The 26402-nt window shown below is 38.4% G+C and overlaps 7 protein-coding genes across 11 annotated transcripts; 6 read left to right on the top strand and 1 right to left on the bottom strand.

Annotated features, from left to right (window-relative positions):
• The first annotated feature begins 76 nt into the window (after positions 1 to 76).
• On the top strand, positions 77 to 1005 carry LOC123008770 (histone chaperone asf1). Its single transcript, XM_044404774.1, has 2 exons — positions 77 to 394; positions 445 to 1005. The coding sequence occupies exons 1-2, from the start codon at positions 286 to 288 to the stop codon at positions 927 to 929; spliced, it is 594 nt and encodes a 197-aa protein (XP_044260709.1). The 5' UTR covers positions 77 to 285; the 3' UTR covers positions 930 to 1005.
• Positions 1006 to 1254: 249 nt separating this feature from the next.
• On the top strand, positions 1255 to 7158 carry LOC123008875 (putative uncharacterized protein DDB_G0271606). Of its 3 annotated transcripts, none has more exons than XM_044404907.1 (6): positions 1255 to 1313; positions 2122 to 2974; positions 3020 to 5108; positions 5488 to 5711; positions 5763 to 6006; positions 6071 to 7158. In XM_044404907.1, exons 2-6 carry the CDS (start codon positions 2535 to 2537, stop codon positions 6677 to 6679), a joined length of 3606 nt encoding a protein of 1201 aa, XP_044260842.1. In that variant the 5' UTR covers positions 1255 to 1313; positions 2122 to 2534; the 3' UTR covers positions 6680 to 7158. The 3 variants fall into 3 exon arrangements, with proteins under 3 accessions (XP_044260842.1, XP_044260840.1, XP_044260841.1); XM_044404905.1 differs by lacking the exon at positions 1255 to 1313 and adding an exon at positions 1335 to 2024; XM_044404906.1 differs by lacking the exon at positions 1255 to 1313 and adding an exon at positions 1335 to 2024 and having other exon boundaries at positions 2102 to 2974.
• A 3789-nt stretch (positions 7159 to 10947) lies between these two features.
• LOC123008707 (neural/ectodermal development factor IMP-L2-like) lies at positions 10948 to 14783 on the top strand. Its single transcript, XM_044404678.1, has 5 exons — positions 10948 to 11064; positions 13295 to 13555; positions 13938 to 14118; positions 14177 to 14508; positions 14560 to 14783. Exons 1-5 carry the CDS (start codon positions 11062 to 11064, stop codon positions 14569 to 14571), a joined length of 789 nt encoding a protein of 262 aa, XP_044260613.1. The 5' UTR covers positions 10948 to 11061; the 3' UTR covers positions 14572 to 14783.
• A 98-nt stretch (positions 14784 to 14881) lies between these two features.
• On the top strand, positions 14882 to 19924 carry LOC123008826 (protein zyg-11 homolog B-like). Its single transcript, XM_044404846.1, has 4 exons — positions 14882 to 15020; positions 15068 to 15735; positions 17314 to 18718; positions 19715 to 19924. The coding sequence occupies exons 2-4, from the start codon at positions 15100 to 15102 to the stop codon at positions 19849 to 19851; spliced, it is 2178 nt and encodes a 725-aa protein (XP_044260781.1). The 5' UTR covers positions 14882 to 15020; positions 15068 to 15099; the 3' UTR covers positions 19852 to 19924.
• A 129-nt stretch (positions 19925 to 20053) lies between these two features.
• LOC123008827 lies at positions 20054 to 22791 on the top strand. Of its 2 annotated transcripts, none has more exons than XM_044404847.1 (3): positions 20054 to 20242; positions 20870 to 20944; positions 20989 to 22791. In XM_044404847.1, exons 1-3 carry the CDS (start codon positions 20054 to 20056, stop codon positions 22297 to 22299), a joined length of 1575 nt encoding a protein of 524 aa, XP_044260782.1. In that variant the 3' UTR covers positions 22300 to 22791. The 2 variants fall into 2 exon arrangements, with proteins under 2 accessions (XP_044260782.1, XP_044260783.1); XM_044404848.1 differs by lacking the exon at positions 20054 to 20242 and adding an exon at positions 20389 to 20610.
• Positions 22792 to 23301: 510 nt separating this feature from the next.
• On the bottom strand, positions 23302 to 24250 carry LOC123008919 (prenylated Rab acceptor protein 1). 2 transcript variants are annotated; one of them, XM_044404981.1, is made up of 4 exons: positions 24094 to 24250; positions 23954 to 24042; positions 23692 to 23901; positions 23302 to 23642 (listed from the first exon to the last, which is right to left on the bottom strand). In XM_044404981.1, exons 2-4 carry the CDS (start codon positions 24025 to 24027, stop codon positions 23342 to 23344), a joined length of 585 nt encoding a protein of 194 aa, XP_044260916.1. In that variant the 5' UTR covers positions 24028 to 24042; positions 24094 to 24250; the 3' UTR covers positions 23302 to 23341. The 2 variants fall into 2 exon arrangements, with proteins under 2 accessions (XP_044260916.1, XP_044260917.1); XM_044404982.1 differs by having other exon boundaries at positions 23954 to 24037; positions 24094 to 24243.
• Positions 24251 to 24294: 44 nt separating this feature from the next.
• On the top strand, positions 24295 to 26392 carry LOC123008917 (wee1-like protein kinase). Its single transcript, XM_044404977.1, has 2 exons — positions 24295 to 24736; positions 24789 to 26392. Exons 1-2 carry the CDS (start codon positions 24400 to 24402, stop codon positions 25973 to 25975), a joined length of 1524 nt encoding a protein of 507 aa, XP_044260912.1. The 5' UTR covers positions 24295 to 24399; the 3' UTR covers positions 25976 to 26392.
• Positions 26393 to 26402: the final 10 nt, after the last annotated feature.

The raw sequence follows: 26402 nt of genomic DNA, 5'->3' as shown, positions 1-26402 counted from the left end.
AATTTTTCATAACACCCAAAGTATTTTTTTATTTGATAAGATTTAGTAATTTTCACTTTTGAGGTTTCAATGTTGGTAATGCGGCTGTCGAATTGTCAAAAATTCTTCGCGGGTAAATTTTTGCTCGTTTGCATCAAATGAACGTTAAATGTGATTTTTTTACGTAAAAATTGTAGTTTTGTCAATCCTAAACGCTAATACCAGTCAACTTTGAAATCACTGCCATTTGCGATAATTTTTTTGTGAAAATTCGCCTTAACCTCAATTTTTTTTGTTGATTGTAAAATGGCAAAAGTGCAGCTTTGTAACATAACAGTAATGGACAACCCGAGTCCTTTTTCGAACCCTTTCCAATTCGAAATCACTTTCGAGTGCATCGAGGAGCTCAAAGAAGGTAAAGCCCCCCATTGTGGTGTGACTCTTGAATAACCCCATTGCTCCCAGATTTAGAATGGAAGATGATTTACGTCGGCTCTGCTGAAAGCGAAGAATACGACCAAATCCTCGACTCGGTGATGGTGGGCCCCATTCCTGAGGGTAAACACATGTTCGTGTTCCAAGCGGACCCCCCAAACGTCGCCCGAATTCCCGAAAACGACGCTATTGGGGTCACTGTGGTGCTCCTGACTTGTTCCTACCGCTCCCAGGAGTTTATCCGCGTCGGTTATTTCATAAATAACGAATATACGGATCAGGAATTGAGGGAGAACCCCCCGAGCCCCCCACAATTTGACAAAGTCGTCCGAAACATACTAGCGTCAGAGCCTCGTGTGACCCGATTTAAAATCAATTGGGAGGAGCCCAATGCTCAAGAAAATGGGGCTCCAGCGGCCGAGCCTCAGACAGCCCTCGCCGAGCCGGAGCCCCGTGCCGAAATGCCCGCTTTCAACGAGAATTCCAACTCGTGGGCCGCAATGGAGTGCTCGTAGTATTTTTTTTTGTAAATATTAAGTCTAGGGTATTTTTGTATTTATTATTGAGAATAAATTTTGTATTTGGCACTTGTGTGATGGTTTTTTAATCGATTATTCGGGGTGGGGATGGGATAATTAGGGATTTTGGGGCGCCGGCATGGCCGAAGGTGGGGAAGAGGATTTTCGACGCAGCAGGCTATAAGAATAAAAGCACGCGATAATGGCCGCTGTAGGAGGGGCATTAAGGTCGATAGTCGCTTGTCACACGTGTGGTTGCTTGTAGATGTTGTTTTTTTTTGTGTATCAAATGACGCGACTCGTCGACCAATCACAAGCGAGTATTCCCTGCTAGCGTAGTAGTGGACCCCGTTTTTGCCAATGAAGTGAAAATTGTTTGAGGTACGTAGAAATTTTATTCATTTTATCACGGAAATCGTGCGAGCAGCACTATCGCGGCCTTAACCCGACATGAAACGGCCCGGAAAAAAGCCGGATTTTTTCTGGAAACGTCGGAAAAAAAGGCCGCCAGTGTGAAATCGTACCGCACATGTTTTTTGCCCTCGCTCCCTCATCTAACCTAACTTTCTTATCGATTTTTTTCCACGGCTGTTGCTTTGATGGATTTTTACAAGTTTTGCAAATGTTTACGGCCTTTTGTTGTTGTTTTCGTCTCCTTTTCCAGTTTTTGACATCCCCCACTACTGCGACTTTCGTTTGTTCCTAGTTCTCCACCCCCACCACCGCCAACTATAAACGGGTGATAAATGATTTTTTTATTGCATTAACGCCGGAATTAAGCGGCGTGGGGCAAAGGGGGCCGTTTCACGGCATCGATGGAAAAATCGACGATGGCAAAGCGAAAAATCCGTCGATTTTTCCACATGAAACAACCTTGAAATGTTGACGGACTGGTCCATTTTTCGCCGCTGGGGTGGGGGGAATGCGACAAGAAGAAGACGAAAAAAGGGGCATCATCGTAAAAGATGGCGGTAGAGTGATTAGTTATTTGTGGTTGCAAATTTGCAAATTTGTTTATAAACAAATCGAATTTGCGCGTAAAACGCACGAAAACACCGCCAAAATCGCACCAGAACTTTATTTGCAAGGAACGTGAGTGTCTAGTCGGCTGCGGTGCCATTGTTTCCGTGATATTTGACGTAAATGTAGAGGTTATGTTTGGATTGAAGTTTTTGTTTTACTGTTTTAGGTTTTGTGGCGATTTCTGACTAAAATCCGGCAAAAATTCGCTCGGGTTGAGTCGAAAGGATAAAATCAACGTTGTCTCCAACGAAAATTCGGCCGACATTGACCCAAAACCTGGCTCCATGGAAGAAACCCCCTCGAAATAATGCCTTGGCTTGCGGTGTTCCCTCTTGTTGTTTACAACGATAAAATGGCCCTATTCGAATTCGGCTAAAAGTGATAAGTGCTACCTACCGCGACTCGAAACTCGGACTGCAGAAACATTACAATGAGTTAGTTTTAAGCCCCGCGACATTCCGGTGTATAAATTTATTAACTTCAATCTCGAAAAATCCAACCAAAAATGTCGTCGTACTTAAAGATACTGTGACTTTTCCCGGGGGTTTAGTGTTCTCGTTTTTCGCAACGTGAAGAAAAATGTCTCAAACGCCCCAAAAACTCGGTCAAAAAATGTGCAAATCACCGAAAAATTCAACAAACAGCTACCAAATCAAGCCGGAAAAGATCGACTATGAAAATCTGAGTACCAACTGCACGGTCGTCGGCTCCAACAATCTCAATTTGGTGAAAAAACCCCAAATTGTAACCAACATGTCTCCAGCGTATTCCAATCCCAGTCCGGGGTATCCCCCGTCACCATACTCATCCCCAGCTAGTCTCAAATCACCCTCGCCGAACCTCAAACCTCCAACGCCCCAACCGAGCTTCCCTGTAATGCAAATCATCAATAGCCACTCCCTATTGGCACGCCCAATTCAAACCAACCAATCGCAGAACATCATCAAACTGAAGCCACACCTCAATATCTTGCCCAAACCGAGCGCCAGCCCGCAACCAAGTCCGAAACCGAGTGTTAGGTAAGACACGCCTTTAACCACGCCCTTATATTAACACAAGTACAGCCCACAGATTGTCATTCCGACCAATCAGCCAACGATTATGCCAACTGCTCAACCGGTGCTTCTCAACCAAATGCCTCTACTGACCACGCCAGGAGTACAGTTTATATTGCGCCCCCAGACGGCGAAGATTCCGGCTGCAGCCCCTCAAGGACTAATCCTCCAACCGAGCGGACAGCCCCTCCTACAAATACCTAGATCTCAGCCCATGGTTCGTGTTTTGACCAATGGCGTGCAGCTTGCCCCCTCTACCACTACAACAGCGTATGTCACGACACAAATGACCAATCCGCAACCGCCAACCACGCCCCAAAACGTCACCGTCAACAACCAAGTGAAGAAAAAACCGAAGAATAAAGTGAAGAAAAAATTGGATTTGGCGAATTTGATGAAGATATCGGGGATAGGTGATGAGGATGATATACAGTTTGAAAGTGACGCTTCGCAGAGTGAAAGTGAACCGAATTCGGTACCAAATACGCCTCAAGAGACGAAAAAAATCGGAAATATACAATTAAGTGCGATGCCTCAAACAGCGACACCTGTTGTCCAAGTTTTAAATCAGAATTTTCAAAGCGGAATGATCTCGAATAGTAACACTCAACCACAAGCTAGCATTCCATTCAATCCATTTCTAACTCCGAATTTTACCATCAATAACGGTTTGATGGTACAACGGAGCGGTGGTTTTAAATTGACGATGGGTGAAGATGGGAGATTGGTCCTTCAACATGACCCAACACTCAACCAGGACCTCCAATCCCAGTTGATTTTGCAAAGTATTTTCGGTTTGAATGGCGGTTTAGTTTTACAACCGTCCATGGATCAACAAACGGTTCAACAAACCGTACAAACTATACAACAACAATCTGTACAAACGATACAACAGCAAACCGTACAGTCACAAACCATACAAACCGTGCAACAACAACAACACACTTTGCAACCACAAATACAACAACAAACGGTACAACAAACTATACAACATCAAACCGTACAATCACAACCTTTGATGCAACAACCGATGCAAATTGTACAACCGCATTCATTACACAGTTTACAGTCACAAATCCAAGGCCAGTTGCAAAATCTCCTACAACAACAGCAACAACAACAAAATCAAGCCGTACAAACGCACCAAGTGCCGCCACAATCACCCACGTTTCAACAACAACAACAGCAGAATCAACCGGTACTTAAAGTACAACCGTTTCAAAAAGCCCAACCACCGGTACAAACAGTGCACCCACAACCACAGCCACAACAAGAAAATCAACAACAACAACAGCAACAACCACCACCAACTTCCTACGTTGTTAATCTAACACCGGAACAACTCGAACAGTTAAAACGAAACGGACAATTGACGGTCAATGGTCAAACTATATTTATGCAAAGGCCAAACAATTCGAAACAGGACGAATGTAAAAAATTATCACCGAAAATCAAGCCGGTCAAAAAAGTACAACAACCGCAACAACAACCAAAACAACAAATTGTGAAAAATTTTGAAGAACCGATCAAAGAAAAAGAGACCAAATCGAGTCTGATTAATGCTTTGCAATCGCCACCTAAACATATATCTCCTCCACAAAAACAAGCAATAGTACAACCCTCCATCAAGGAGAAAGGTCCCCCCAAATTACCACCACAACCCTCCCCCAAACCCAACGATTCAAACGGGACGAATCAAGACGTCGAGAAACTTTTAGGTCAATTGTTGGAAGAATCAGGAAATATTAATATAATAACATCGGGGGCCCCAAATGTTACATCAAAAAACCAAAGGATACATACAATCCAACTCACGCCCCAAAAACAGGAACATTTAAAAAATATCCAATTACAAATTCAGACTTTATCGGCTAGTTTAACACCCGGCAATTCAGAAATACAGGCGGCGTTGAAAATGTTGTTTGCTGAACAACAGAAAATTCTAGCAACAGGAAAATTGCTACCGCCTGATAAAGTCTACTATCATAATAATCATCTAACGATTATTAATCCGTCCAGTTTGAATTTGGGACAACAACAACAACAAAAGGAACAACAACCGGTGGGGACAAGATGCGAAGCAACAACGGTGAATCAGGTATTGTAATTTTTGGCAAGTTGGTAACCGTGACTAATTCAAATGTCACATTTTTATATACAAATGTCAAAGGTTTTTGACGGGCTGTCGCCCACGAAGCCGTTACGTGAAACAATCTCATATAACCAATAGTAGGCGATGCTTCAGGGTGCCAATCGATCGATATTACAAAAAACCCCATGATATCTTTGACATTTTTTGTCCATGTATTGCAAGAAAAAACAATATTGTTTATTTACATTTGATTTATTACTCATATTAATGTAATTTTTACAATTATTAAATCGTTTTATAGTAAAGTTTAATTTTAAAAAGTAGTATTCAATTTTTTAATTTTTTTGTTGTTACTGAATGATTTTATCAATTGTTTTGTGATTAGGTGATAACATCGCAAGCACATCGTTCAGAACACTCGGTACAACCGAACACGACTAGTCAAATGGCCGTAGGTCCACGTCTCGCTGTGCCTCAAGTACAACAACAACAACACAAACAACCTCAACAACAACAGCAGCAACCTCAACCGCCTCAACAACAGTCACAACCGGCGCCACCTCCGACGCCGCAACAGCACAGTCATTCAATTGCGAAAAAAGCCCATTTGTAAGTGATTTATTGTTTATTATTATCATTATTATGATTATTATTTTGTAGAATTGAAACACAATTGAATCTGGACCAATCAGGTGCCGTCAAACCGGATATTCATACACCGTTTCGTGATAAGAAAGATGCGTGTATACGATTGATAAGGTATCACTGTATGGATCAACCGGTGCTATCGCAGAAGGATCTGCACAAGGCCGATGAGATTTTCGAACTAACCGCCGAACATTTCATCGCCAAATATGCGAAAATGGTTGACAAGTACAAATATTTGCTGATGAAAGAGAGCATGGTAACACGAACGAGCGTAGCGAGTGTCTTAAACCACTAACATATACTGTTTTTTTTTTCTCTAGCGACCAGTACAAACGTCCGAACTAATGATGCTCGACCGTATGTTCCTAAGCGAGGAGCGCCAATCGTTGATGCGTTTGCGACAAGAGGCCGAAGAGGCGGCACAAATTCTCGATTTGCCGGTTTTAGCCGAACCGTCGTCGTCGCCTCACCAAACCGCCGAAGATTACGACGAATGGGCATGCATACAACGCGAACTTGGTTGTCTCCCGCATGATGAGCCACCGGCGCCGCCCCTACGGCCCCCACATTCAACAGCAGCGACGCCGGTCGTCGCCAATGCGCATGCTCATCTCCAGCCGCCTAAACGTACAGCGAGTAGCGATTCGCGTCTTGAAACATTGAAAAGGTTTCGCGTCGATAAACACAACAAGAAAACCAGTACAGAAAGTGTACATAACAATAGTGTTTTAAATAATAACAATAGTAGTGTACAAAGTGTCAGTAGTGGGATAAATACTCATCACGGTTACGAACAGCAAGGCCAGAATGACTCGTACGAAAACGAAGTCGAAAATAATAGCATCGATGAACAGGTCCAAAGTGCTATTGATTCGATTCTGAATCTACAACAGAATACGGCCCTGGATCTTGATAGTATTCTTTCATGACGATATGTCTAGTTACTTATGGCCAAGCTGCACTGTAATACACACACGTTTTCTCTCCATTGTGATCATTACTTTTTAAAAGTCTTTTATTTTTTCATATTTTAAAACGAAGCGATAAATTATATATTTACAGCTCAATACGGCATCTATGGTCCGCACGGACGTCACGTGGCCATGCTTGTGCATCACGTGACGTCCGTGGAGGCGATTTTTCACAGTGTACCACAATTGTGTCATATCACTGTTGCAATAAGATTGTTTTTTGTTAATTTGAGGCAGCTAAGGTACCGCGATGTCGAGCAATAAGAGTTTTTAGCTACGATTTTAATTTATTCTTCAAGTTTCCACATGATTGTAGCACACTGTAAAATTTTTATCATTTTTTTATTATATTGTAAATAATTTAATTTATGTGTACTTAGTTTATTTTTATTTTCTAAGGTTTTATTATTATTAAGACTGACTTTAAGAAATTTTGGTTCCTAAACGGAAGAAGTATTTCAAATAAAATTGAATTGTTTCATAAGCTTTGTCCGTTTTATTATTCCTGGTTTGTGTGGGGTTTGACCTCCGCTAATTGTTATTCCATCTCGAGGCTTGATTCATAAAAAGCCGATTTGCATAGTTATTGTTGAGAAAAATGTTTGTTGGTGCGATTTTAAAGGCCGTTTCACATTGTGGTCCATCCCTGAAGGAAAACAAAGCGAGGGTGGAGGATCGATCGGTCCACAGGGGAGCCTATTTTATTTTTCTATTGTGCCAATTATCAACAAATGAAAGCCAATAAAGTAAACAACGTCACGATAAACACCATCAATGTTTGTCGTTTTTCGCCGGATTTTATAATTTGGAAGTTGAGATAAGCCACCATCAAATAAATTGGATGCGATCGCTGCATTTCGATATGCAGCAGCTTCCAAACGTTTTCTTTTATAACACACGTCCAACTTTGATTAAATCGGGATGAGGCTTTGTTCCGATGATACACTTACAAACAAGGTCACAGGGGATTTTTTAAATTGAAAATTTTCGGGTAAAATCTTCAGCGAAATCGATTGACGTCGAGAAAATCCTTAGTTTAAAAGTTATAGTCGAGTATAGATTCGAAAACTTCAAAATTGCTTCAAAGCTACTACCAGAGGTCAAAGAGACTCAAAAAAATTTGAGTATCGGAATTGGATATTGGATTAAAGCAGAGACACACAGGTCGGGGGCGTTTTGGCGCAGCGACATAGAGTCACTGCTTCCGGCAGGTAGGTTTAGGGTTCAAACCTAGCTAAAGTCAACAATTTCTCAAATTCTAACAAGCATAATTGTTGTAAAATCGTTTTTTTCTTTAATTACACGTAATAATTATTTATTATGCTACAAGACGATAAAGAAATTGTTTATCCACAATCAATCTATAAAGAGACTTTATTCCAAACTTTAGATGCGTATCAACTACCAGTTTATCCACTAGTGGAATAAAGTAACTTTATTCCACTGTTAGTAACCAGCGCACCACGTAACAGCTTACTACGTTTAACCGAAAGCACATTTGCCGTGACGTTTAAATGTCAGTTTAATTTTTAATTAAGTTTAGAATAATTTGGGCCTGTGATTGTGGATAAAGCGTTATATTGCAGTCGTGTGTTAGTCGCGTTTTATCCACTTAAGAAAATTAACCGCTCGAACTGACGTTCTCGCGGTTAAACATTCTTGCGTGGATAAAATGCTACCTAACACACTCTTACAATAAATAACTATTATCTACGAGTGAAAAAGTCAAATTTACGAATGGCAAAGTCACGAGTGGACTTTTTTTGACGAGTAGATAAACAATGTTTATCGTCGTGTATAATATTTCGTTTTATTTTGTTCTCACCTATAAGAATTTCAGTAGATAAAGTAGTCTTTTATCGTCTAGTGAAATAAAGTAATTTTAATCTACTGTTTATATTTTATCAACTAATTTCAGTAGATAAAATAGTCTTTTATCGTCTTGTGAAATAAAATAATTTTAATCTACTGTTTATATTTTATCAACTATTTCAGTAGATAAAATAGTCTTTTATCTACTGCTTAAATTCAAGTAAACTTAACCTTTTCATTCGTAGATAAACAATTTCTTTATCGTCTTGTAAAATAAATAACTATTATTTCACTAGGCGATAAAAGACTACTTTATCTACTAAAATTAGTTGATAAAAACACTCTTTAACGTTGAATACAAAATAAATACAATTTTTCTCGAAAATCGAAAAAAATTGTGTTTATAGTTTTTGAGAAAATCGAATCGATTATTGGCAACACTGTCGAAATCACAACAATGTACACGGCTAGAAAAGGATAGAATTAGTTTTTCCCATTTGTAGGCATAACCTGTCTCTTTTTAGCAATGTATTTTTGTTAATAAACACCAAGTGACTTGAATTTCCACCCCATTGAATATTTTTTTCATATAAATAAAATTTTATTTAATGTAAAATGTTTCAGAAATTGTAATAAATGTAATAATTACTAGAAACTCAAATAAAAATTAACGTTTTTTTTTGTTTTTCTTTTATTGTTTTACTTGTTAGTATTTTGGTTTCTTTACTTTTCAGTAAAATATATTTTGATATTGTGATAGACGTACTTTTCGCACACTCATTAAAAATTTTCAAAGAAAAAATTAAGCAATCAAAATCACCACCAAAAATAACATATTTTCTCAGGTTTTTACCTAATTATGACACCCTGTATATTTTTTATATTTCTGATTTGACAATTTTTTAAAAAAAGTCTCACATCTGTTAAAAAATTTTTCAAACAAATTGTTGAAGTTTGTCGCCATTAAAACTTTTAAAAAACTAAATTAAAAAAAAACATGTCATTTTTAATGTCATTTTTCAAAGATAAAATTGACGTTTTCATAATTAAGAAAAAATAAATTGGTTACCATGGCAATCCTCACTTTTAATCCTAGTTTTAAAAACTTTTATTAATAAAACAATGTATTTTTTTTTCTAATTATGCGCATGTTCTAAAGAAAAGAAGCATGTTTTATTCGGCTCAAAAGTCAATTTTTTGTCTCGCAATTTTGCACTTGACCAAAAAGTGACACTTTTAATCCTAGTAAAGTAATATACTATGTAGATATGGTCACAAGTTTACAACAGTTTCATTATCACAAATTGTTTATTTGAAAAAATTTTAAAAAATCAATGACTAAATTTTAACAAAAATACTTTCTTATTATATATAACAAAATCTGATTCTTTTAAAAATTTGCTATAATGTTTATAATAAAGTCTTATTAACAAACAAAATAACATGTTTTCTAGGTTTAAAATTTTATTTTTTCAAGCTCTCTCATTTATTTTATTTAAAAATCAATGTCGGCTTTGGTTACTTATTTTTTTTTACATAATGGTCTGGTTGAAAAAATACATCCGTAGGAAGATATAGAATTACCTTTCCCTATTTATATGTATTAGGTAATAATTTGTCTTTTTCTACCGATGTTTTTCTGAGATTTGAAAAAATAAATGTCTGCGGAAATTTGAAAAATATCGTAATTGGGGCTCTCATATCCAATTAAATTTGAGTTAAATGTCTCAGTCGTTATTTCCAATTAACATTTTTAGTAATTTTGTGAAATTGGAATTGTTTAAAAAACAATAATGAATTTCAAAATTAAAAAATAATAGGTTTTGTATTCAAATAGTGCATGCTTTGGTATAATGTAACATTAAATTAAAATTTTATATAAAAACTATTGCAATATTGCATACATAGAGCAGCCAGATAAATTTTTGAAAATACCCAAATCAATCAAACTACCTTTGACGTCAAAGCCAACTTGCACATGCCTAAAATTTCTTGTTTAAACCACTTAAACTGGAAATAAATTGTCGGAAATCTTTAATTGAATTACTTTTATTATAACAAGAATACAATATACAGAGTGAGTCATCAATTTTTACTGCGTCACACTGATTTGAGTTCGAGCAACAGGTGGTAAACCCTTTGCTTGTTTGGTTGCCTAGATACTATCAATTTTCAACCCTTGACTTAATTTGATCACCCTGTATTGAAAAATGGTGTCAATTGATAAGTGATAAGACGTGTTGACGTCAGTGATTGCGCTCGTTAAAAATAGTATTTCGAGTCCGGCCCTGGGGCCGCCCCGGGCGCCCAATTGGCCACCCTGCACAATACCGCTTGATTACGTCTAATGAGTTAACATCTTAATTCCCTCAATTTCTTGGTATAAATACTCTACGTGAATGAATACACGCTTTGAGCGCGCTCGAACCAATCGGGCCCGGCCTTAGGGGGGGAGCGATAGGGTCTCGATATATAAAACTCAGGGTGGCTAAAGCCCTGCATTCGTGGTGTCTACGTCGACTACGAAAATGGTAAGTCTCAAAAAATTTTTTTTTTTATTATGTTGGCGGGAATAGAAGCTGATGCAATGTCGAGGCAGGTTGCCCTGTAGGACTGACCTGCATAACTCCGGCTTGACTCATAGTTTTCCGGACGGGTAATTTGGAAATTTTTCGATTGAACGGACGCTGAATTATCGCTAATTTACAGCCGCGGGACGAAAAAGCAACGAAACGGTACTTTGAGCACGAATTCCGGACTAATTCGATTGATAGAAAGGCGGCCCAAATATCTCATTTCTTAGTCAATTCACACAAAATTGCCATTTTTTGATCATTCTCACATTATTTTTATCAAAATTTACAAAACTCGAACAAAATGTGATTGTTTAGAGTCTAATTAATCCAAGAGATACAAAGAGGATGGAGTCAGTTTTTCCCATTTACTCACACAGTTTGTCTCTTTTAACGTACTTTTTCACTTAATTAAACCTTTTTTTGTTTTTTACGTATTTTATATTTTCACAGTATCTCAAAAGTCGATCATTTCTTTAAAGAAATATACAGAGTGTATTGATTTTATATTATTAAAAGTATTATTTTAGTTTATAAAACCCTTCAAATTTCATAACATTTTTTTTATTTTGAAGCAATTGTAACCCTTCTACAAAAGCAAAAAAATGCACAGTTTCAACATTTTTGAATAAGACATTTTTTTTAGAAACCATTTTGTCTCTTGCAAAACTTCGCTTAAATGCATAAATTTCAGTTAAAATTGAAAAAAAAACAATTTCATTAATTTGAAAACTATACCGGGTGAATTTATTGTTGAAGGTTCAAACGCAATTTGTGTGTTTTGTCTTTATCAAAACTGATTGTATCGTTTTTTAAATTTCGGTTGTGAATAATTATTTGACACCCTGTATATAATGAATAATTCTAAATTTTGAGAGTAACAAAAAAATTGTATAAAAAAGATTTATAAAGTTTCGGTAAATTCGGTAAATTGGCTTGTAATTGTTTTTTTTTTGTTTAAGTAGTTAAATTAAGAATTAATTTTGTCACCTATTTAAAAGCAGACAAACCGTTAAATTTTTTCATGCCCAAAATATGAAACATTTAATTTTTGGCACAGTAATAAAGAGCGCTCATTAATAATAAATATTATTTCATCTGTGCAGTTGGTAACTTACCAAATCATAAAGTGTAAGATTTAAAAAAAAAATGAAACAAATGCGTTTTGTGTCTGTGTTTTATTAAATTTTCAAACTGAAATCCATTCACAAAATTACTAATCAGTGGTTTTGAAATTATTTTCTTATCTACGATTTTACAAACTATTTACATTTTCATGGCCAACTATATTATCTATAATTTTTATTGAATGAACGAAAAAAAAATTAATGAAACAGATTTAACCAAATTTTTGTGCTCATTTTTCCACGTAAAACTTTTATCAAAATTTAAAAATGTTTGCTCAGACGATTAGATAAAATCTTTAGAAACTATTCACCTCTATACGTTTTCATGGCCATCTACTATCTGGAATACAATATTTACACTCATTAGCAATTTTTTATCTTAAAAATTAGTATTTTTATTAAATTTGATCAAATGTTCTTTCATGGCCAAGTGTTACAAGTAAGGTCAACAAATGATATCTCCTTACTATGTAGTAAATATATTTATATATCAAATTTTTCACAGAATTTTACTCTATTCGTTGCTCTAGAACATGTGATGTGATTAATCATCCCAATTCTGGAAATCTGAGTAGCGTAATTACTTAATTAGTAATTAATCACGTCTTGTGACTTGCGAAATTCACTAGAAATTTTAATTACTGAATTTTCCAAGTTGGTGGAAAATAAAATCCCCGAAAATGCAAAAATCGGTTTAGATTTTTTATAGATATTTTAGAAGAGTCAAAGTTTATCGACTTGTTTTTTGTGTCATTGTGATATTTTCACAATTTTTTATCATTCTAAGGTTGTGAAACGTGATAACTTTTGGCCGCAACTGTCATTCACCACCTCTGATTGTAAAAATTTGATGATTTTACGCTTTTTCCCTCCCCTATTTTAATCAAAACCGGCGTTTTCTTGGAAACTCTTTCATAAATACCGCTTCAAGACACGTGCCAACACGTTTAATTAATCGTGTACTTCCCGGAATCGCGCACGTTTACATAAAGACAATTCCCCGAATCGCACGTGACTCATTTCCAGCCAATCACAGTTCCCGATTCTGACTTGTCTGACAGTTCCAGGTGTTGTTATCAGTATTATTGGTCGCTTTTCAAGTGGCCAATTGTCGAAGACTGACGGATGATATGGATAACGAGATTTCGGTGGCGTCGGGATCTATGGCTTATCGGGACCAAGACGAGTGGATCAAGATAAGCGCTCCACCGAAACCGGTTATCAGCAAGACGGTGGGCGCGTATGTCGAACTGGAGTGCGAGGCGATGGGCTCGCCGCCCCCCACCTTGCAGTGGCTGAGGGGAAAAACACCACTGACCGAGGTAGGAAAAAAATCGCGTTAGCTTTGACCCACACTGTACCACAATACGAAAAAGTCGCGTTGATTTTGACGCAAACTGTACAAACATCAAAAACGCAAAAAATGATTTTTTATTCAGTTGGTATAGTCAAAAGACTTTTTTTAATCCTCGTATCAGTTTTGTGTTTAAATAATCAACAAACATTTCATAAAACGTCAATGTCACTATCAATAAACGTCATTAATTTATTTACTTATTAATAAAACCAAACATTGCAACACCAAACACACAATATTATTTATTATCTCCTAACGTGGGCGAATCATCGGATTATAGTTGTTTACTTTTCATGAATATCTGAAAACCACCCTCGCATGTGTATAATTGGTTGCCTACCTTGCAGCACCAAAGTTTCGAAAGCAACATGATTTCGGAAACTCCCTCTCAAGGCCTCGGCAAAATCAAGGCTCGCCTGGTCATCAACTACCTCCTGCCCGTCCATAGTGGTCGTTTCACTTGCGTGGCCGAAAGCGGCTCCAAGATAGCCACTGCAGACACCACCATCTATGTCATCAAAAAAGAAGGTTGAATAATAACAAAAAAAAAAACAATAAATTTGTAATGTTGGTTGCCTGTCTTTAGGTTTTGAGCGCAATTTCACTCAATTGCTTACGACGAAAATCCTGGGGGCGCACCACGTCCCCCGGATATCCCTATGGGCCCCCACTTACATGGACGTGATTGGGACAAACGTGATTTTGCCTTGTCGTACTTTTGGTAATCCGAAACCGAGCCAAATGTGGATTGACCCCCAAGGGCAGATAATCGGCGAGAATGACCTTCGTGTGACTGCCCTTCCGGACGGCTCGTTGAGCATCCGGTCGCTCAGTTGGGCCGATATGGGGGTATACACATGTGTGGCGCGTAATATGGTGGGGCAGGACTCCGTCGAGACGTTCCTCTACCCCATGAAGGTACAAATTTCTGAGTTTTAATAAGTCTGATTACGAATTTTGGGGTTGCAGGAGTCCCAATAACGAAACAAAGGGGGCGCAACGAACGCACTTTACGTCAATCTAGTCAATGTTCAATTTGAAAATACTCCTAGGATAGTGTGGCCGTTATTTATGGAAATTCCGTCTAGTATTTATGAGTTAGGTATTTATATGTGTAATAATTGCAAGACCTCTGTACTTATTTATATTATTGTAAGGTTTGTAAGTAAATAAAGAAAATATCAAGCATTAAACTCAAATGATTTGTTTACTTATTTCATCATTATATGCAACCAGTAATACGCCGTGTGTGTGCTCCCTTAAATCTAATGCCTTTCTGTGTGTGGTTGTCTTTAAAATTTTGACAAGTTTGAAATGTCAAGTGTCACAACTTTGACAGTTCGAATTGAAAATGAAATTGACGAAAAATTCTTGATATTCCGTGAAACGGCTCGATTGGGGCAATGAACACCTCATGAAGCAAATTGGAGGTGGGTAATTAGCATTTTTCGCGTCGTAATAACCTTTGATGTTGTAGCCCAATCGAAGAAAAAGTGAGGTTAGGTGAAAATGTACGAAAGTCCAAATTCTTTAGAAGACTTGTGTTTGGACACGATTTGTGACAATATCCTAATTTACGTGAAACTTGATCGTTCGAATCCGGGAGGAAAACGGTATAAATTCGCTGATCCCGACTTATTCCTCTTCAAGGAGTTGTCGGAGAAGCTTTTAGGGAAATTCCTCGAGAAGAATATCCTTTGTGACGCCTTAATGTTTATATTTAGTGACAAGAACACGAAATTGAGCACAGTTAAATTAAAAAATTGCAAAGTGACGCAGAACGGACTTGAGATACTCAAACAGCACAAGATTTTAGATTTAGAGTGTGTCAATTTAAAGAATGTTTGTATAGGAAATATTATTGATTGTCTCAACGAACACTCAGTTAGAAACATGACGAATGTGAATTTCGCTAAATGCTCGTTTATTGACGTCCAAAGGCACAGTTTGATGGTGAAAATCACACAATTAAAAAATTTACGCTCTCTCAATTTGGCGTACACTGAACTCAATCAACACTGTTTAAGTATGATTTGTGAGGACCTGAAATTGCTCGAAAAACTGGACATTTCCGGGACCGGGACGGGGATCAAGGACCTCAGCCCCCTTCGGCAGCTCCTCAATTTGACGAGTCTCGCAATCAGCGTGAGTATTTTCCACTTTTTAACCTTAATTTACAAGTTTTCGAGTTTGTTCTAGATAAATGTAAATTTTTTAGTGACAATAGACAGAACTACCAACATTACACAAACATTTTTCTAAAATCAAGAGTTGAATGTTAATTGTATCACTTTTTCGAAAAAGCTTGTTGTAAACCCACAATTTGAAAAGTGAAATCGCAGATGGCAGACAACAGGGCTGCCACACCTTATACATAAAATTCCCTTATATGAAATTTAGAAAAATCCCAAGTTTTAAGGTCAATAATTCCATAAATTACATTTAGAACGGATTCCCGAACTTTAATTTGTCATGTTTCTGCAATTTTTAAATGATTTTTTTGTTGAATTTAGAAATTGACAAGTTACCAATAGGTACCAGAAAGTTGTATTTTTTTTAGTACGAGTTTCTTGTGTAGTACAATTACTAATAAAGTAGTTTTTACCTTTAAAATGGTTTACACGAACGTTAATTAGTTCACATTTAGCCATTTTCACACAAAAATCTCACGTAAAAGACAAACTCACAATTTGCAAAATAAAATCGCAGGTGGCAATTAGCAGGGCTGCCACACATACACAAAATTCCTTAGAGTGAAAATTCGAAAAATCGCTAGTTTTTAATGAACTTAAATAAATAATTGCATCAATTACATTTAGAGCGGTTTTGCCAACTTTAATTTGTCAAATTTTAGCAATTTTTAAACGATTTTTGGATAAATTTGGAAATTGACAAGTTACCAATGCTCCTCAAAAAGTTGTAAAAATTGTTGAAAAAACGAGTTTCTGATTCAGTGGAATTACTAATAAAGTAGTAATTACCTTTAAAGTGGTTTTCTCCGACGCTAACTAATTTAAATTTTCCAATTTTCTCATAAAAAACACAATACAAACTCAAAATTTGCAAAATAAAAATCGCACTAATCGCAGGTGGCAGACAACAGGGCTGCCACGCATTATACACAAAATTTCTTAGAGTGAAATTTCGAAAAAACGCTAGTTTTTAATGTACTTAAGTAAATAATTGCATCAATTATATTTAGAACGGTGTTTCGAACTTCAATTTGTCAAATTTTAGCAATTTTTAAACGATTTTTGTGATAAATTTTGAAATTGACAAGTTACCAATGCTCTTCAAAAAGTTGTAAAAATTTTTAAGAAATACGAGTTTCTGATAGTAGAATTACTAATAAAGTATTAATTACCTTTAGTTGTTTTCCCTGACGATAACTAATTCACATATTCCAATTCTCTCACACAAACTCACAATTTGTAAAATCAAAATTGCACTAATCGCAGGTGGCAAACAGCAGGGCTGCCACACATTATACACAAAATTGCTTAGTGAAGTTTCAAAAAATCGAAAGTTTTTAATAATAAATTATAATAATAGCTTTTGGGGCAGTTTTCAGAACTTTAATAATTTGTAATTTCTAAACCATTTTTCGGTTAAATTTAATGACATTAAAGAAATATTTGATGATGTTGACAATTTGTGCAGTGCTACCAATCCACTTTCGCGCTTGTTTTAGTTTAAATTAATTAAATCTTAAATAATTTTCAGGACTTGTCCCAATCGACCAACTACGTCTCGACGCTCATCCACCTGTCCACTTTACGCCATCTAGACGTGAGCGTCTTCAACGAAAAACTCGACAATTTGACCACCTCCAATGTTGTTAAACTCCTCGAAGACGTCACAACGCTCCCCCATTTGATCTCCCTCGACGTGAGCGGTTGGCGCGATTTCATCCCCACTGAAATCCTCCTCAAATACGTTCAAACTCATCCGAAATTAGAATTTCTAGGTATCGTTCTTACCGACTGTACGTTCGATTCGTTATTCAGTACTACCAACAGTTGGCCGAATTTAACAATTGCCGGTTTAGGGAACGAAAATCAAATAAAAGTCACGTTGAAGAAATACAAAGAACGGTCGAATTATGTCCAAAAGGCGCTGTATCATCTGTTCCAATTAACGAATTTATCGCCGGATGCGCGTCCTGATATGTTTAACCTCGTACTTCCTGTAATGGCGGCACATTCGAATAAGTTTGGCGTGCAAATGGCCGCCACGGCGTGTCTTTATAATCTCACACGAGGCGATTTAAGTAAGAAAATTCATCCGAAATCGTTGAGTCGAGGAGTTAATCTTACTCTCTATGCTATGGAGTGTTTCCCCGAGGAGTTTCAGTTACAGAAAAACTCCCTTTTGACACTTTGTAGCGACACCATTTTACAGGAGATTAATTTTGATCGTTTCCGATGTGCGAAATTAGTTTTAGATGCTTTGTGTACGTTTGAAGATGTCAATATGAATCGAATGGCTGTTGCAATTTGTAGTATTTTGGCGGCGAAAGTTAGTACCGAAGAAACATCCGAATTGGGGGCTCGTCCTGTCTACATGCGTAAATTACTTGCGATGGTACAGAATCGGGTCGAGTCGGGCGTTTCCGACATTACATTAAAATTCACACTCAGCGCCCTCTGGAATCTCACCGATGAAAGTGCCGCCACCTGTACGGTTTTTTTGGAACAAGGGGGTGCCTATTTGTTTTTGAAAGTTCTAAAAACGTTTAAAGATGATAGTGCGATTGAGACTAAAGTTTTAGGTTTGTTGAATAATATAGCCGAAGTTGTGAAATTGAGGCATAGTTTGATGATGGATCCGTTAATGAATGAATTGTTTGTGTTGTTAAAATCGGAGAATATTGATGTTAGTTATTTTGCGGCCGGGATTGTGGCACATTTAGCGTCAGATGGGGCTGAGCAATGGACAGTTGTGAGTCACTCGAGGGAGGAGATGTTGGGGGAGTTGAAGAGTGCTGTCTCGCAATGGAAGGTACCAGATAGTGAGATGGTGGCGTATAGGAGTTTTAGGCCCTTTTTTTCACTGTTGAGGATCGAAATGGATTATCAGGTGCAGTTGTGGGCGGTATGGGCTATACATCATGTCTGTACCAAGAATCGTAAGTGTACTTATTTCAAGCACACACGGTATAATAATATTTAGTTGTCAAATTTTGACCGACAACGTTGCCCAATGGAGAGAAATTTCCAAGCATACCAACCGTTGATGTTAAATCCACCAGATTCAACCACTAAGTCAATTTGGAGAATCTAGGGCATTTAGCATCAAAAGTTGGTGGCTTGATTTCTACGAGTGTTGTCAGTTGTATGTTTTTTTTAATTTTTAATTTTTTTACAATAATAAATACAACCTATTATTTCTTATGTCAGTGGGATTGAAACCTGATCAAAATCTGTCACTCAGACCGAAATATTGTAAAAAGTTATGTAACTGACAGAAAGATCAATACTTGAGATTTTTTTTTATAATTTAAATGCAATTATTTGGAACATATTATCTTGTAGTATACAGAGTGGCTATTTTATTTACAAAATTATTTAGAATTCCAAAAAATTTTGGAAAATTCCTTATAATTATGTTGCTCTTACTTTACTAACTTTTTCTATTACAAAAATACGTCTTTTAATAGATTTTCTGAATTTCTAAAATTAATCTCAAAAACCCTTTTTTTTTTAACCTCTGCGAGTCGCCCATGTGGACAAGTTTGTATAGTTGCTATAGAAACCCACTAAATACGTGTGTAACTATGGAAACAAGAAACTAGAAAAATGTATGTTGTCATGGTAACCATAGAAAATTCAGTGGCGGGCAATTTTTTCGTTAAAACTCTCTTTCACTTTACTCAAAAAATAAATAATTTTTTATAATAATAGAAAATAAACACAAATTGGAGTAAATAAGAGAGGAAAAACGAGCAAATGACGTTTTTTCATATTTTTGCTACGTTTTTAGCTCAAAATTTGCGAATTTTTGTTTTGTTTGGCGAAATTTTTCCATATTAGTGATTTTCGGAGTTCTTTTTGCATTGTTTTTTACAAAATTATTTAGTTTGCTTCTGTATGTGTTATTTTCAAAATTTAACGTTTTTTTTCAGCAAAGCGGTATTGTATCATGCTACAAGAAGAAAACGGCCATTTACTCCTCAACGACTTGATCAACTACACCGACTCTCATCCCGATATTAAATCAATTTCGTCTCAGATCCTCGAAACGGTGGCTGGCCACGTTTGAGCACCAACATTATTGTGATTTACCTATCATTTTCATTAAACTTAATTTTTTATCACTTTTATTAGGATTGTTACCACTACAATATTTGTGTAATGTAATTAAGTTTCAAGTCTGATTTGCCCCCCACTGTTGTATATTTTCTATTACGTACTCGTTTGGTTGTGTTTTACGACGTGCCAATGTATAATGTCCTGTACAAAAGATGTATAAATGTTTAACTAGTCAAATATATCACGCGTTAAGAAAAACACACCTTTTGATTTGTTTGAATTTCGCGCCGCGGCATTGCCAACCTTGGTGCAGCAAATCACGTGATGGCGTCAGGTGTTTGTGGGGTGAATCCCAGTTTTGGGGCTGTTTTTGCGCCAAGTATGGATGCGGGGCTTCAAAGGTGAGTCAGTCGAGTCGTGGGAGTCACGGGCGGGGTTGGGAGTGCCGTTCCAAGTTTGATTTTTTGGTGTTGCTTTTGGGGGAATTTGTCGGTGTGAGGTTTGCGGTTGGCGGACACGCGCAATGATCGTTTTTATTCGCCGTTCCGATCCCCTCTCAGTATGTTCGGGTGCACCATGTTCCGTGTTTCACAGTGCGGACCGAGGACTGCACAAAGCGCAATGTACCTGCGCCATTACTGTGGAGAGGAACTACGAACAGTTCTGTCAAAGTATACCCGTTTTTCCCGCTACAGGACCACTTTAAATGCAGAATAACGTAACGGAATTGACGCAGAGATTACTACGAGCCCTCGACACTAATTACAATGTAAGAATTTGCCTGTTTTTACCCAAACCACACCGACACTCGCCCGAAAAGCGTACACCATTGCGGGCCGTCGACCATGCACCCACCCCGCGAAAAATCACCGAAAATCGGCAAAAAACCCCCAAAATCCGCTGTCAAAACGTCAAAAACGCGATCGCCTTTTGTCAATTTGGCCAAATCGCAGATGGCCACTTTTGCAAAACAAATGAACGATTTTGACAGTTTAGGGCGAAATCCACTAATTGCGCCCCTTTTTCAGGTCATTGACATGCCTGCAGTCATCGAAATCGTCTCGCTCCTCGAAAAAGTCACAATTACCAAAGAACTGCTCGAGGTGAGTATTTCACTAGTTTTGCGCCCCCTTATTGTTGATTGCAGACCACCCGATTGGGGAAACATGTGAACGAGCTGCGCCGTAAGACCGACAACGACTCGCTCTCGAAACGGGCCAAGGAGTTGGTGAAGAAATGGCGCAATATGGTGCTCCCTGCCGACTCCAATGGCCAGTTAAAAGTCCTCGAGAAGCGCCCCCTTAACCGGTCACCGTCACCCAAACGGCCGAAATTAAACGGTCAAACGGCCGAACTCGAACTGTCTGATAACTCGAATTCGAGTTTCAAAGATGTGATAAGTACGAAATTGAAGCGTGATGTGATTCTGATTAATTCCGATTCGAATTCGAGTCAACAAGAGCCCCAATTGGAACAGCAATTGCCCAAGAAACGGGGGCGAAAAAAAGGCTCCAAAAACCACAAGAATCTCCTCGACGAAGCTGAGACTTCCTTCACCAATAAACTAGCAGTGTCGAGGGGCAACTCGAAGGTGAAAACCACGCAGGAGTTGATAGCAGGACTCCAGAATAAGAATAACACAGCCTTGGGGGCTTCACCAGTCAAACCGAAGGAAGATCTGAGTCTACGAGCAGCTAAACTCACCGAAAGGGTGTCAATAATTGACCAAAAACTCAACACAAATGCCAATCGTTACAAAAACTCTCGGAAAATTAATCTCGGGGGCAAGAATGTGATCGAGTCGGGCTCGGTGATTAACGACAAGTCGCTCATACCCCCTGAAGAGGAGGTTATTGTTGTTGATGACGTCGAGCCGCCTGTTGAGGATGATAAAGTGGCGACGCCGCCTCCACCACAGCCCCCCGAAGAAGCCAAAATCACCTCGTTAAGTGTCGAGGATGCTTTAGCCCAATTGCCCCCACTTGAGGTAGTTGAAGAGGAGCCCCAGCCGGTGTGCACTTGTGTGCTGAAGGAGCACAAGGATTTTGCTGTTGATGACACGGAGGAGTTGGGGCAACCATTTGAGTTTGTCGAGGATGAGGAGTGTGCCGCCCGATTGCACTTTGAGGAGGTGCGAAAGACGGCCCAGGTTAGTCCTGAGGAGCTCCACGACAAGTTTATCGAGAATGTGAATGGGAATTGGGGGGTTGGGGCGCCCAAAAAGGGGCCCGAAATTGACGATCGGGGTCTATTTGTGAACGTAGTGCCTAATGTAAATACGGAGAGTATACCGAAGGATGTCAAAGCGGACTTTTCTTGTGAGAATTATAAAAAGTACAGCATTTCAGAGAGTGACAGGACAGGTGATAGAGTGTTTCGGGAGTGGCACGAGGTCGTCGAGACACCTTCCTACAACGGCGAAATTTTCAAAATTTTGCCTTACGTTATTATAGATTAAAATACTAGTCTTGTATTAATTACACCTAAGAATTTAATTTTTTTTTTCATTCACTGATGAAAGACAGTTGGTTTATTACGAGGTGTCATATTATTTCATTGAGACCTGGAAACTGAACGTTGGGGTCGCTTTTTTAATTATTATTGCACACCGCTTTTATAATTGTGTATATTTTATTAGCTAGGCAATGTTTTCAAAGTGTTACGAGCTATGGTTATATATTTAAAAAAAAATGTCAATTCCTACATTGGCTATTGTTAATTTATTAATTTGTTGTTTCATTCGCATTAATTATAGTTATTTTATGAGTTTTGGCCAAACACAATTTCTTCCGTTGTTGTCAGGTCATTTTCAGTTTATTGTAAATAAATTTAGGTTCCCCCATTTTTATCAAAATAGTTATTGTACAAACGGTTAATTTCTCTAGTTGGAAAATATCAGTACTTGATATTAATTGCCTTTTACGAAAATAAACATATTTTCTATAAATTTGACATGTCTTTGACTACACACCCACTCACGTTGCCATGGCCACGACCAATGAGACAACAGAGGGCTGGTCACGTGACTGAATTTGACTTCTCTTGTCCAAACTCATTTTAAAAGATAAGTAATTTTTACAAAAATCAGTCAAATTTTTAAGTTTCTGCACAAACAAAAACATTTTTTGCACAATTTTGATAGCAGTAAATTTGACTTCAAATTCATGACCAACTTGATCAAATTTCAGTCAAGCCAATAAATTAGTTTTTGATATTTTAAACACCTAAGTCAGCTGATATCTAAATTTATTTTGTGTCTCCGGGTGGAAAATTAAAATTACAATCGAAAAAAATAATTTTTATGGCGATAAAAAAGATTCCTTTAACGCTTACAATGGCGACATCTTACAAATCAAGCTAAGATGGAGACAAAAAAAATATTAATAATAATAAAAAATGGGAAGTAACTTTGCCTTATAACAACTAGAACGTAGGTTGCAAAAATTCAAAAACTCCCATGTTTGGTGGTAAAACATTTAATAAAATATATGTACAAAAAATTAGACTTGCTCTAAAAGCGGAAAACCGTCTTCGCCTTGCGCAATCACGGCGTCGATATTGTAGAAAGAGGCATGTAGAGTTATTAGGAAAAATGACGCCCCGAGGACCCAAAACATGGCCCCGTGGGCCCCCACCATGTAATAAATTGGCATGGAACACACTGCCACCAGTCCATAAACCTGTGCCAAAGTTAGTTCTTTCTTAAAAAGCACGATTTTCTTCTCTTGATGTCTTTTATTGAGTTTATATCCTGCGTAAAATGTTCCAGCAAGGGCGAATAAAATCAACGGAGAGGTTATCCTAAAAGTGACAATTTTGGGATTGCGTTTGCGAATTTGGGGCTCCTTACAAGCAATAAACCACCAGTCCGAGAAAAACAAACAAATAATTGCTTTGAAAGTACTCAATGTTTCTCATAATTCGTTTGCTGAGTCTCGGGATTGAAGGGGGCGTTTTGAAATTGGAAGTCTGTATAAATAATAGCCAGGGGCGCACATTTTGCCTCTGTTTACTGAACCATTCTTTGGGGTCGGGTATTTGGGTGGGAACTTGCAGAAAACTAAAAATGAAATAATCAATGATTGAGGTTAGGTCACTTTAGTTGTGTGTACCTTGAAAACGGGGCTCGTGGTGAGTCAACAGGGGGCGACATCACCCCCGACACGTCCACAGACACGTCTGCCATAGCAAGGGGGCTGCTCTACAAAATTAGGTCAATGATTTTGACACTTGAAACTCGTGTGTGGCTCACTTGACAATAAAATTTCTCGTTTTCTTGTGTCACTAAATCACACTTTGAAACCCTGGAATGTTTTTTTCACGACAAGCCCAAATTGTGGTGTTTACGACCAGCACTACGTGTCACTTTTCAAACCTCCCGCTCGTGTCATAACAACGACAAGATGGCTCTCGACTCGACCAATCACAAACAGGCTTGGCGCATCGTGATTGGTCGACTCAAACCCCAGATGCGTCGATTTTCGTAACCGTTTCAGTGTCGAAAGTGGAGCGTGTGTTTGTTTTTTTGCGAATTTTGGGCGTTTTTTGTATGTGAAAGATGTCTGAAGTGCGCCGGAAGACCCCCGAGTTGACGTTCGACTTGGAGCCCCCCAATGACCTGGACTCGTCATCGGGCTGTGAGCTGTCTTTCGAACTATCTAGTGACTACATCCGAAGTCCCTCACCGAGACGCACCACCAACCCGTCGTACAGCCCCCCGTATAAGCGAGTCCGTGCCTTGCGGTTGTTCGACAGCCCCCTCACCCCCAAGACAATCATCCAGAAGTCGGCCACGACGCCGGCCCCCAGGTGTCGACTCTTCACGGAGAAGCCCCGCAGTGTCACCAACACGAAACAGAAACCGGTGGCCAATGTTAACCCATTCACCCCAAATGGTAAGCCTCTTTTTTTCACCTCTGATTTTTTGTTGACAAACACTGATTACAGGTTTTTACCAGAATAAGAAACGCATGAGATCGACGAGTTCGTTACAAATCCCCAAATTTGATTTAAACGAATCGGATGTGTCAGATATTGAGAATGAGCCCCCCGCAAAACGGGTGCCTCTACAAGAAAACAACATCTCACGGTACCACCAGGAGTTCCTCGAGCTGGAATTGATCGGTTCTGGTCAATTCGGTTCGGTTTACAAGTGTGTAAACCGGTTAGATGGTTGCATTTACGCGATTAAAAAGTCGACGAAACCGGTCGCGGGGAGTGTCTTTGAGAAAACGGCCTTGAATGAGGTCTACGCCCATGCTGTCTTAGGCAAACACCAGCATGTGGTGAGGTACTACTCGGCTTGGGCTGAAGACAACCACATGGTGATCCAGAACGAGTATTGCAATGGGGGCTCCTTGGCCGATCGGATCCAAGAGGGCCCCCTAAGTCCCGTCGAACTCCGCCAAATGTTGATGCACGTCGCTGAGGGGCTGCGCTACATACATTCCGAAGGTCTGGTTCATCTTGACATCAAACCGGGCAATATTTTCATATCAAGAGAGAAGAAAATCCAATTCACTAATTACGACTCCGCCGATGATGGTTTCGAAGACTTGGAGGAGAGTCACTACGAGGAGGAGCTGACATACAAAATCGGCGATTTGGGCCATGTGACCAGTCTGAGTAACCCCCAGGTGGAAGAAGGGGATTGTCGTTACCTCCCCAAGGAGATACTCCACGAGGATTATAGTCATTTGACCAAAGCTGATATTTTTGCCCTAGGTTTGACGGTGCTTGAGTGTGCGGGGGCGGGGCCACTACCGAAAAACGGCGACGATTGGCACAAATTGCGCGAAGGGGAGGTGCCAAAATTGTCTCAGAATTTGAGTAGGGATATGACCAGTTTGATCACGTTGATGATACATCCGGATCCGACGATGAGGCCTGGGGCTTCTCAGATTTTGCATCATCCGGCCCTGTGCCCCGTAGGGAAGAAAACAAGGGCCCAATTGCACCGAGAATTAAATGCGGAAAAATTGAAAAACGAAATTCTGGCGAAACAGTTGAAAGAAGCGGCGATTTGTATCAAGTCGATAGCCCCCGATAGTAAACAGTTGAAGAGCGTGACGAGGATTAGTAATCGGTTGATTGGAAAAAAGGTGAATAGGAGCAGCAGCACTACCACGTTCTAGGGATTTTGGTTTTAATTTATTTACCAGGTGATGAGCTGTTTTCGTTTCATTTGGGAAACGGAATTTAGGCTTTAGACGTGTAGACTGATATTGATAGCAAGGCTGTAACCGTTTTTAATTAAATTGTTAATTTTGAGAGCTTGTTTGTACACTAATCAAAATTTTTTCAGGTTCAACGTTTCAAACTTTTTTTCTATTTTACATATTTTATACTTATAGCTTAGATTTATTTAAAGGTATTTGTTATTTTATGTGATAATTATTTTTAAAAGATTAGGGTAGGTATAGAAGAACACTGTAACTTTACATTCCTTATAACTTGTGCCTTTGTCGCATCAATTTATTGTAGCGAATTGTTTGCGTACTCTCTTGATTTCTAATAAATTATACCAAATAAACCATTAGTCGCATCCAGAACTGTGTTCCT

This window comes from Tribolium madens, unplaced genomic scaffold (genome assembly GCF_015345945.1).
Source record: "Tribolium madens isolate multiple individuals breed KSU strain unplaced genomic scaffold, Tmad_KSU_1.1 Scaffold_71;HRSCAF=194;Tcas5.2_LG6, whole genome shotgun sequence".
NCBI classification, from domain to species: Eukaryota; Metazoa; Arthropoda; class Insecta; order Coleoptera; family Tenebrionidae; genus Tribolium; species Tribolium madens.
This window is presented reverse-complemented; position numbering and strand designations above follow the sequence as displayed.

Excerpts from the sequence above, each read along its gene's own strand:
- LOC123008770 (XM_044404774.1), top strand. The coding sequence starts at position 286 with ATGGCAAAAGTGCAGCTTTGTAACATAACAGTAATGGACAACCCGAGT. Across the intron at positions 395-444 it reads CATCGAGGAGCTCAAAGAAG|ATTTAGAATGGAAGATGATT; the intron begins GTAAAGCCCCCC and ends CATTGCTCCCAG.
- LOC123008875 (XM_044404907.1), top strand. The coding sequence starts at position 2,535 with ATGTCTCAAACGCCCCAAAAACTCGGTCAAAAAATGTGCAAATCACCG. Across the intron at positions 5,109-5,487 it reads AAGCAACAACGGTGAATCAG|GTGATAACATCGCAAGCACA; the intron begins GTATTGTAATTT and ends TTTTGTGATTAG. Across the intron at positions 5,712-5,762 it reads ATTGCGAAAAAAGCCCATTT|AATTGAAACACAATTGAATC; the intron begins GTAAGTGATTTA and ends ATTATTTTGTAG.
- LOC123008707 (XM_044404678.1), top strand. Across the intron at positions 13,556-13,937 it reads GAAAAACACCACTGACCGAG|CACCAAAGTTTCGAAAGCAA; the intron begins GTAGGAAAAAAA and ends CCTACCTTGCAG. Across the intron at positions 14,119-14,176 it reads CTATGTCATCAAAAAAGAAG|GTTTTGAGCGCAATTTCACT; the intron begins GTTGAATAATAA and ends GCCTGTCTTTAG.
- LOC123008826 (XM_044404846.1), top strand. The coding sequence starts at position 15,100 with ATGTACGAAAGTCCAAATTCTTTAGAAGACTTGTGTTTGGACACGATT. Across the intron at positions 15,736-17,313 it reads TGACGAGTCTCGCAATCAGC|GACTTGTCCCAATCGACCAA; the intron begins GTGAGTATTTTC and ends AATAATTTTCAG. Across the intron at positions 18,719-19,714 it reads TCATGTCTGTACCAAGAATC|CAAAGCGGTATTGTATCATG; the intron begins GTAAGTGTACTT and ends GTTTTTTTTCAG.
- LOC123008827 (XM_044404847.1), top strand. The coding sequence starts at position 20,054 with ATGTATAAATGTTTAACTAGTCAAATATATCACGCGTTAAGAAAAACA. Across the intron at positions 20,243-20,869 it reads ATGGATGCGGGGCTTCAAAG|GTCATTGACATGCCTGCAGT; the intron begins GTGAGTCAGTCG and ends CCCCTTTTTCAG. Across the intron at positions 20,945-20,988 it reads TTACCAAAGAACTGCTCGAG|ACCACCCGATTGGGGAAACA; the intron begins GTGAGTATTTCA and ends TGTTGATTGCAG.
- LOC123008919 (XM_044404981.1), bottom strand. The coding sequence starts at position 24,027 with ATGGCAGACGTGTCTGTGGACGTGTCGGGGGTGATGTCGCCCCCTGTT. Across the intron at positions 23,902-23,953 it reads CCACGAGCCCCGTTTTCAAG|TTTTCTGCAAGTTCCCACCC; the intron begins GTACACACAACT and ends TTTCATTTTTAG. Across the intron at positions 23,643-23,691 it reads GGACTGGTGGTTTATTGCTT|GATAACCTCTCCGTTGATTT; the intron begins GTAAGGAGCCCC and ends TGTCACTTTTAG.
- LOC123008917 (XM_044404977.1), top strand. The coding sequence starts at position 24,400 with ATGTCTGAAGTGCGCCGGAAGACCCCCGAGTTGACGTTCGACTTGGAG. Across the intron at positions 24,737-24,788 it reads TAACCCATTCACCCCAAATG|GTTTTTACCAGAATAAGAAA; the intron begins GTAAGCCTCTTT and ends CACTGATTACAG.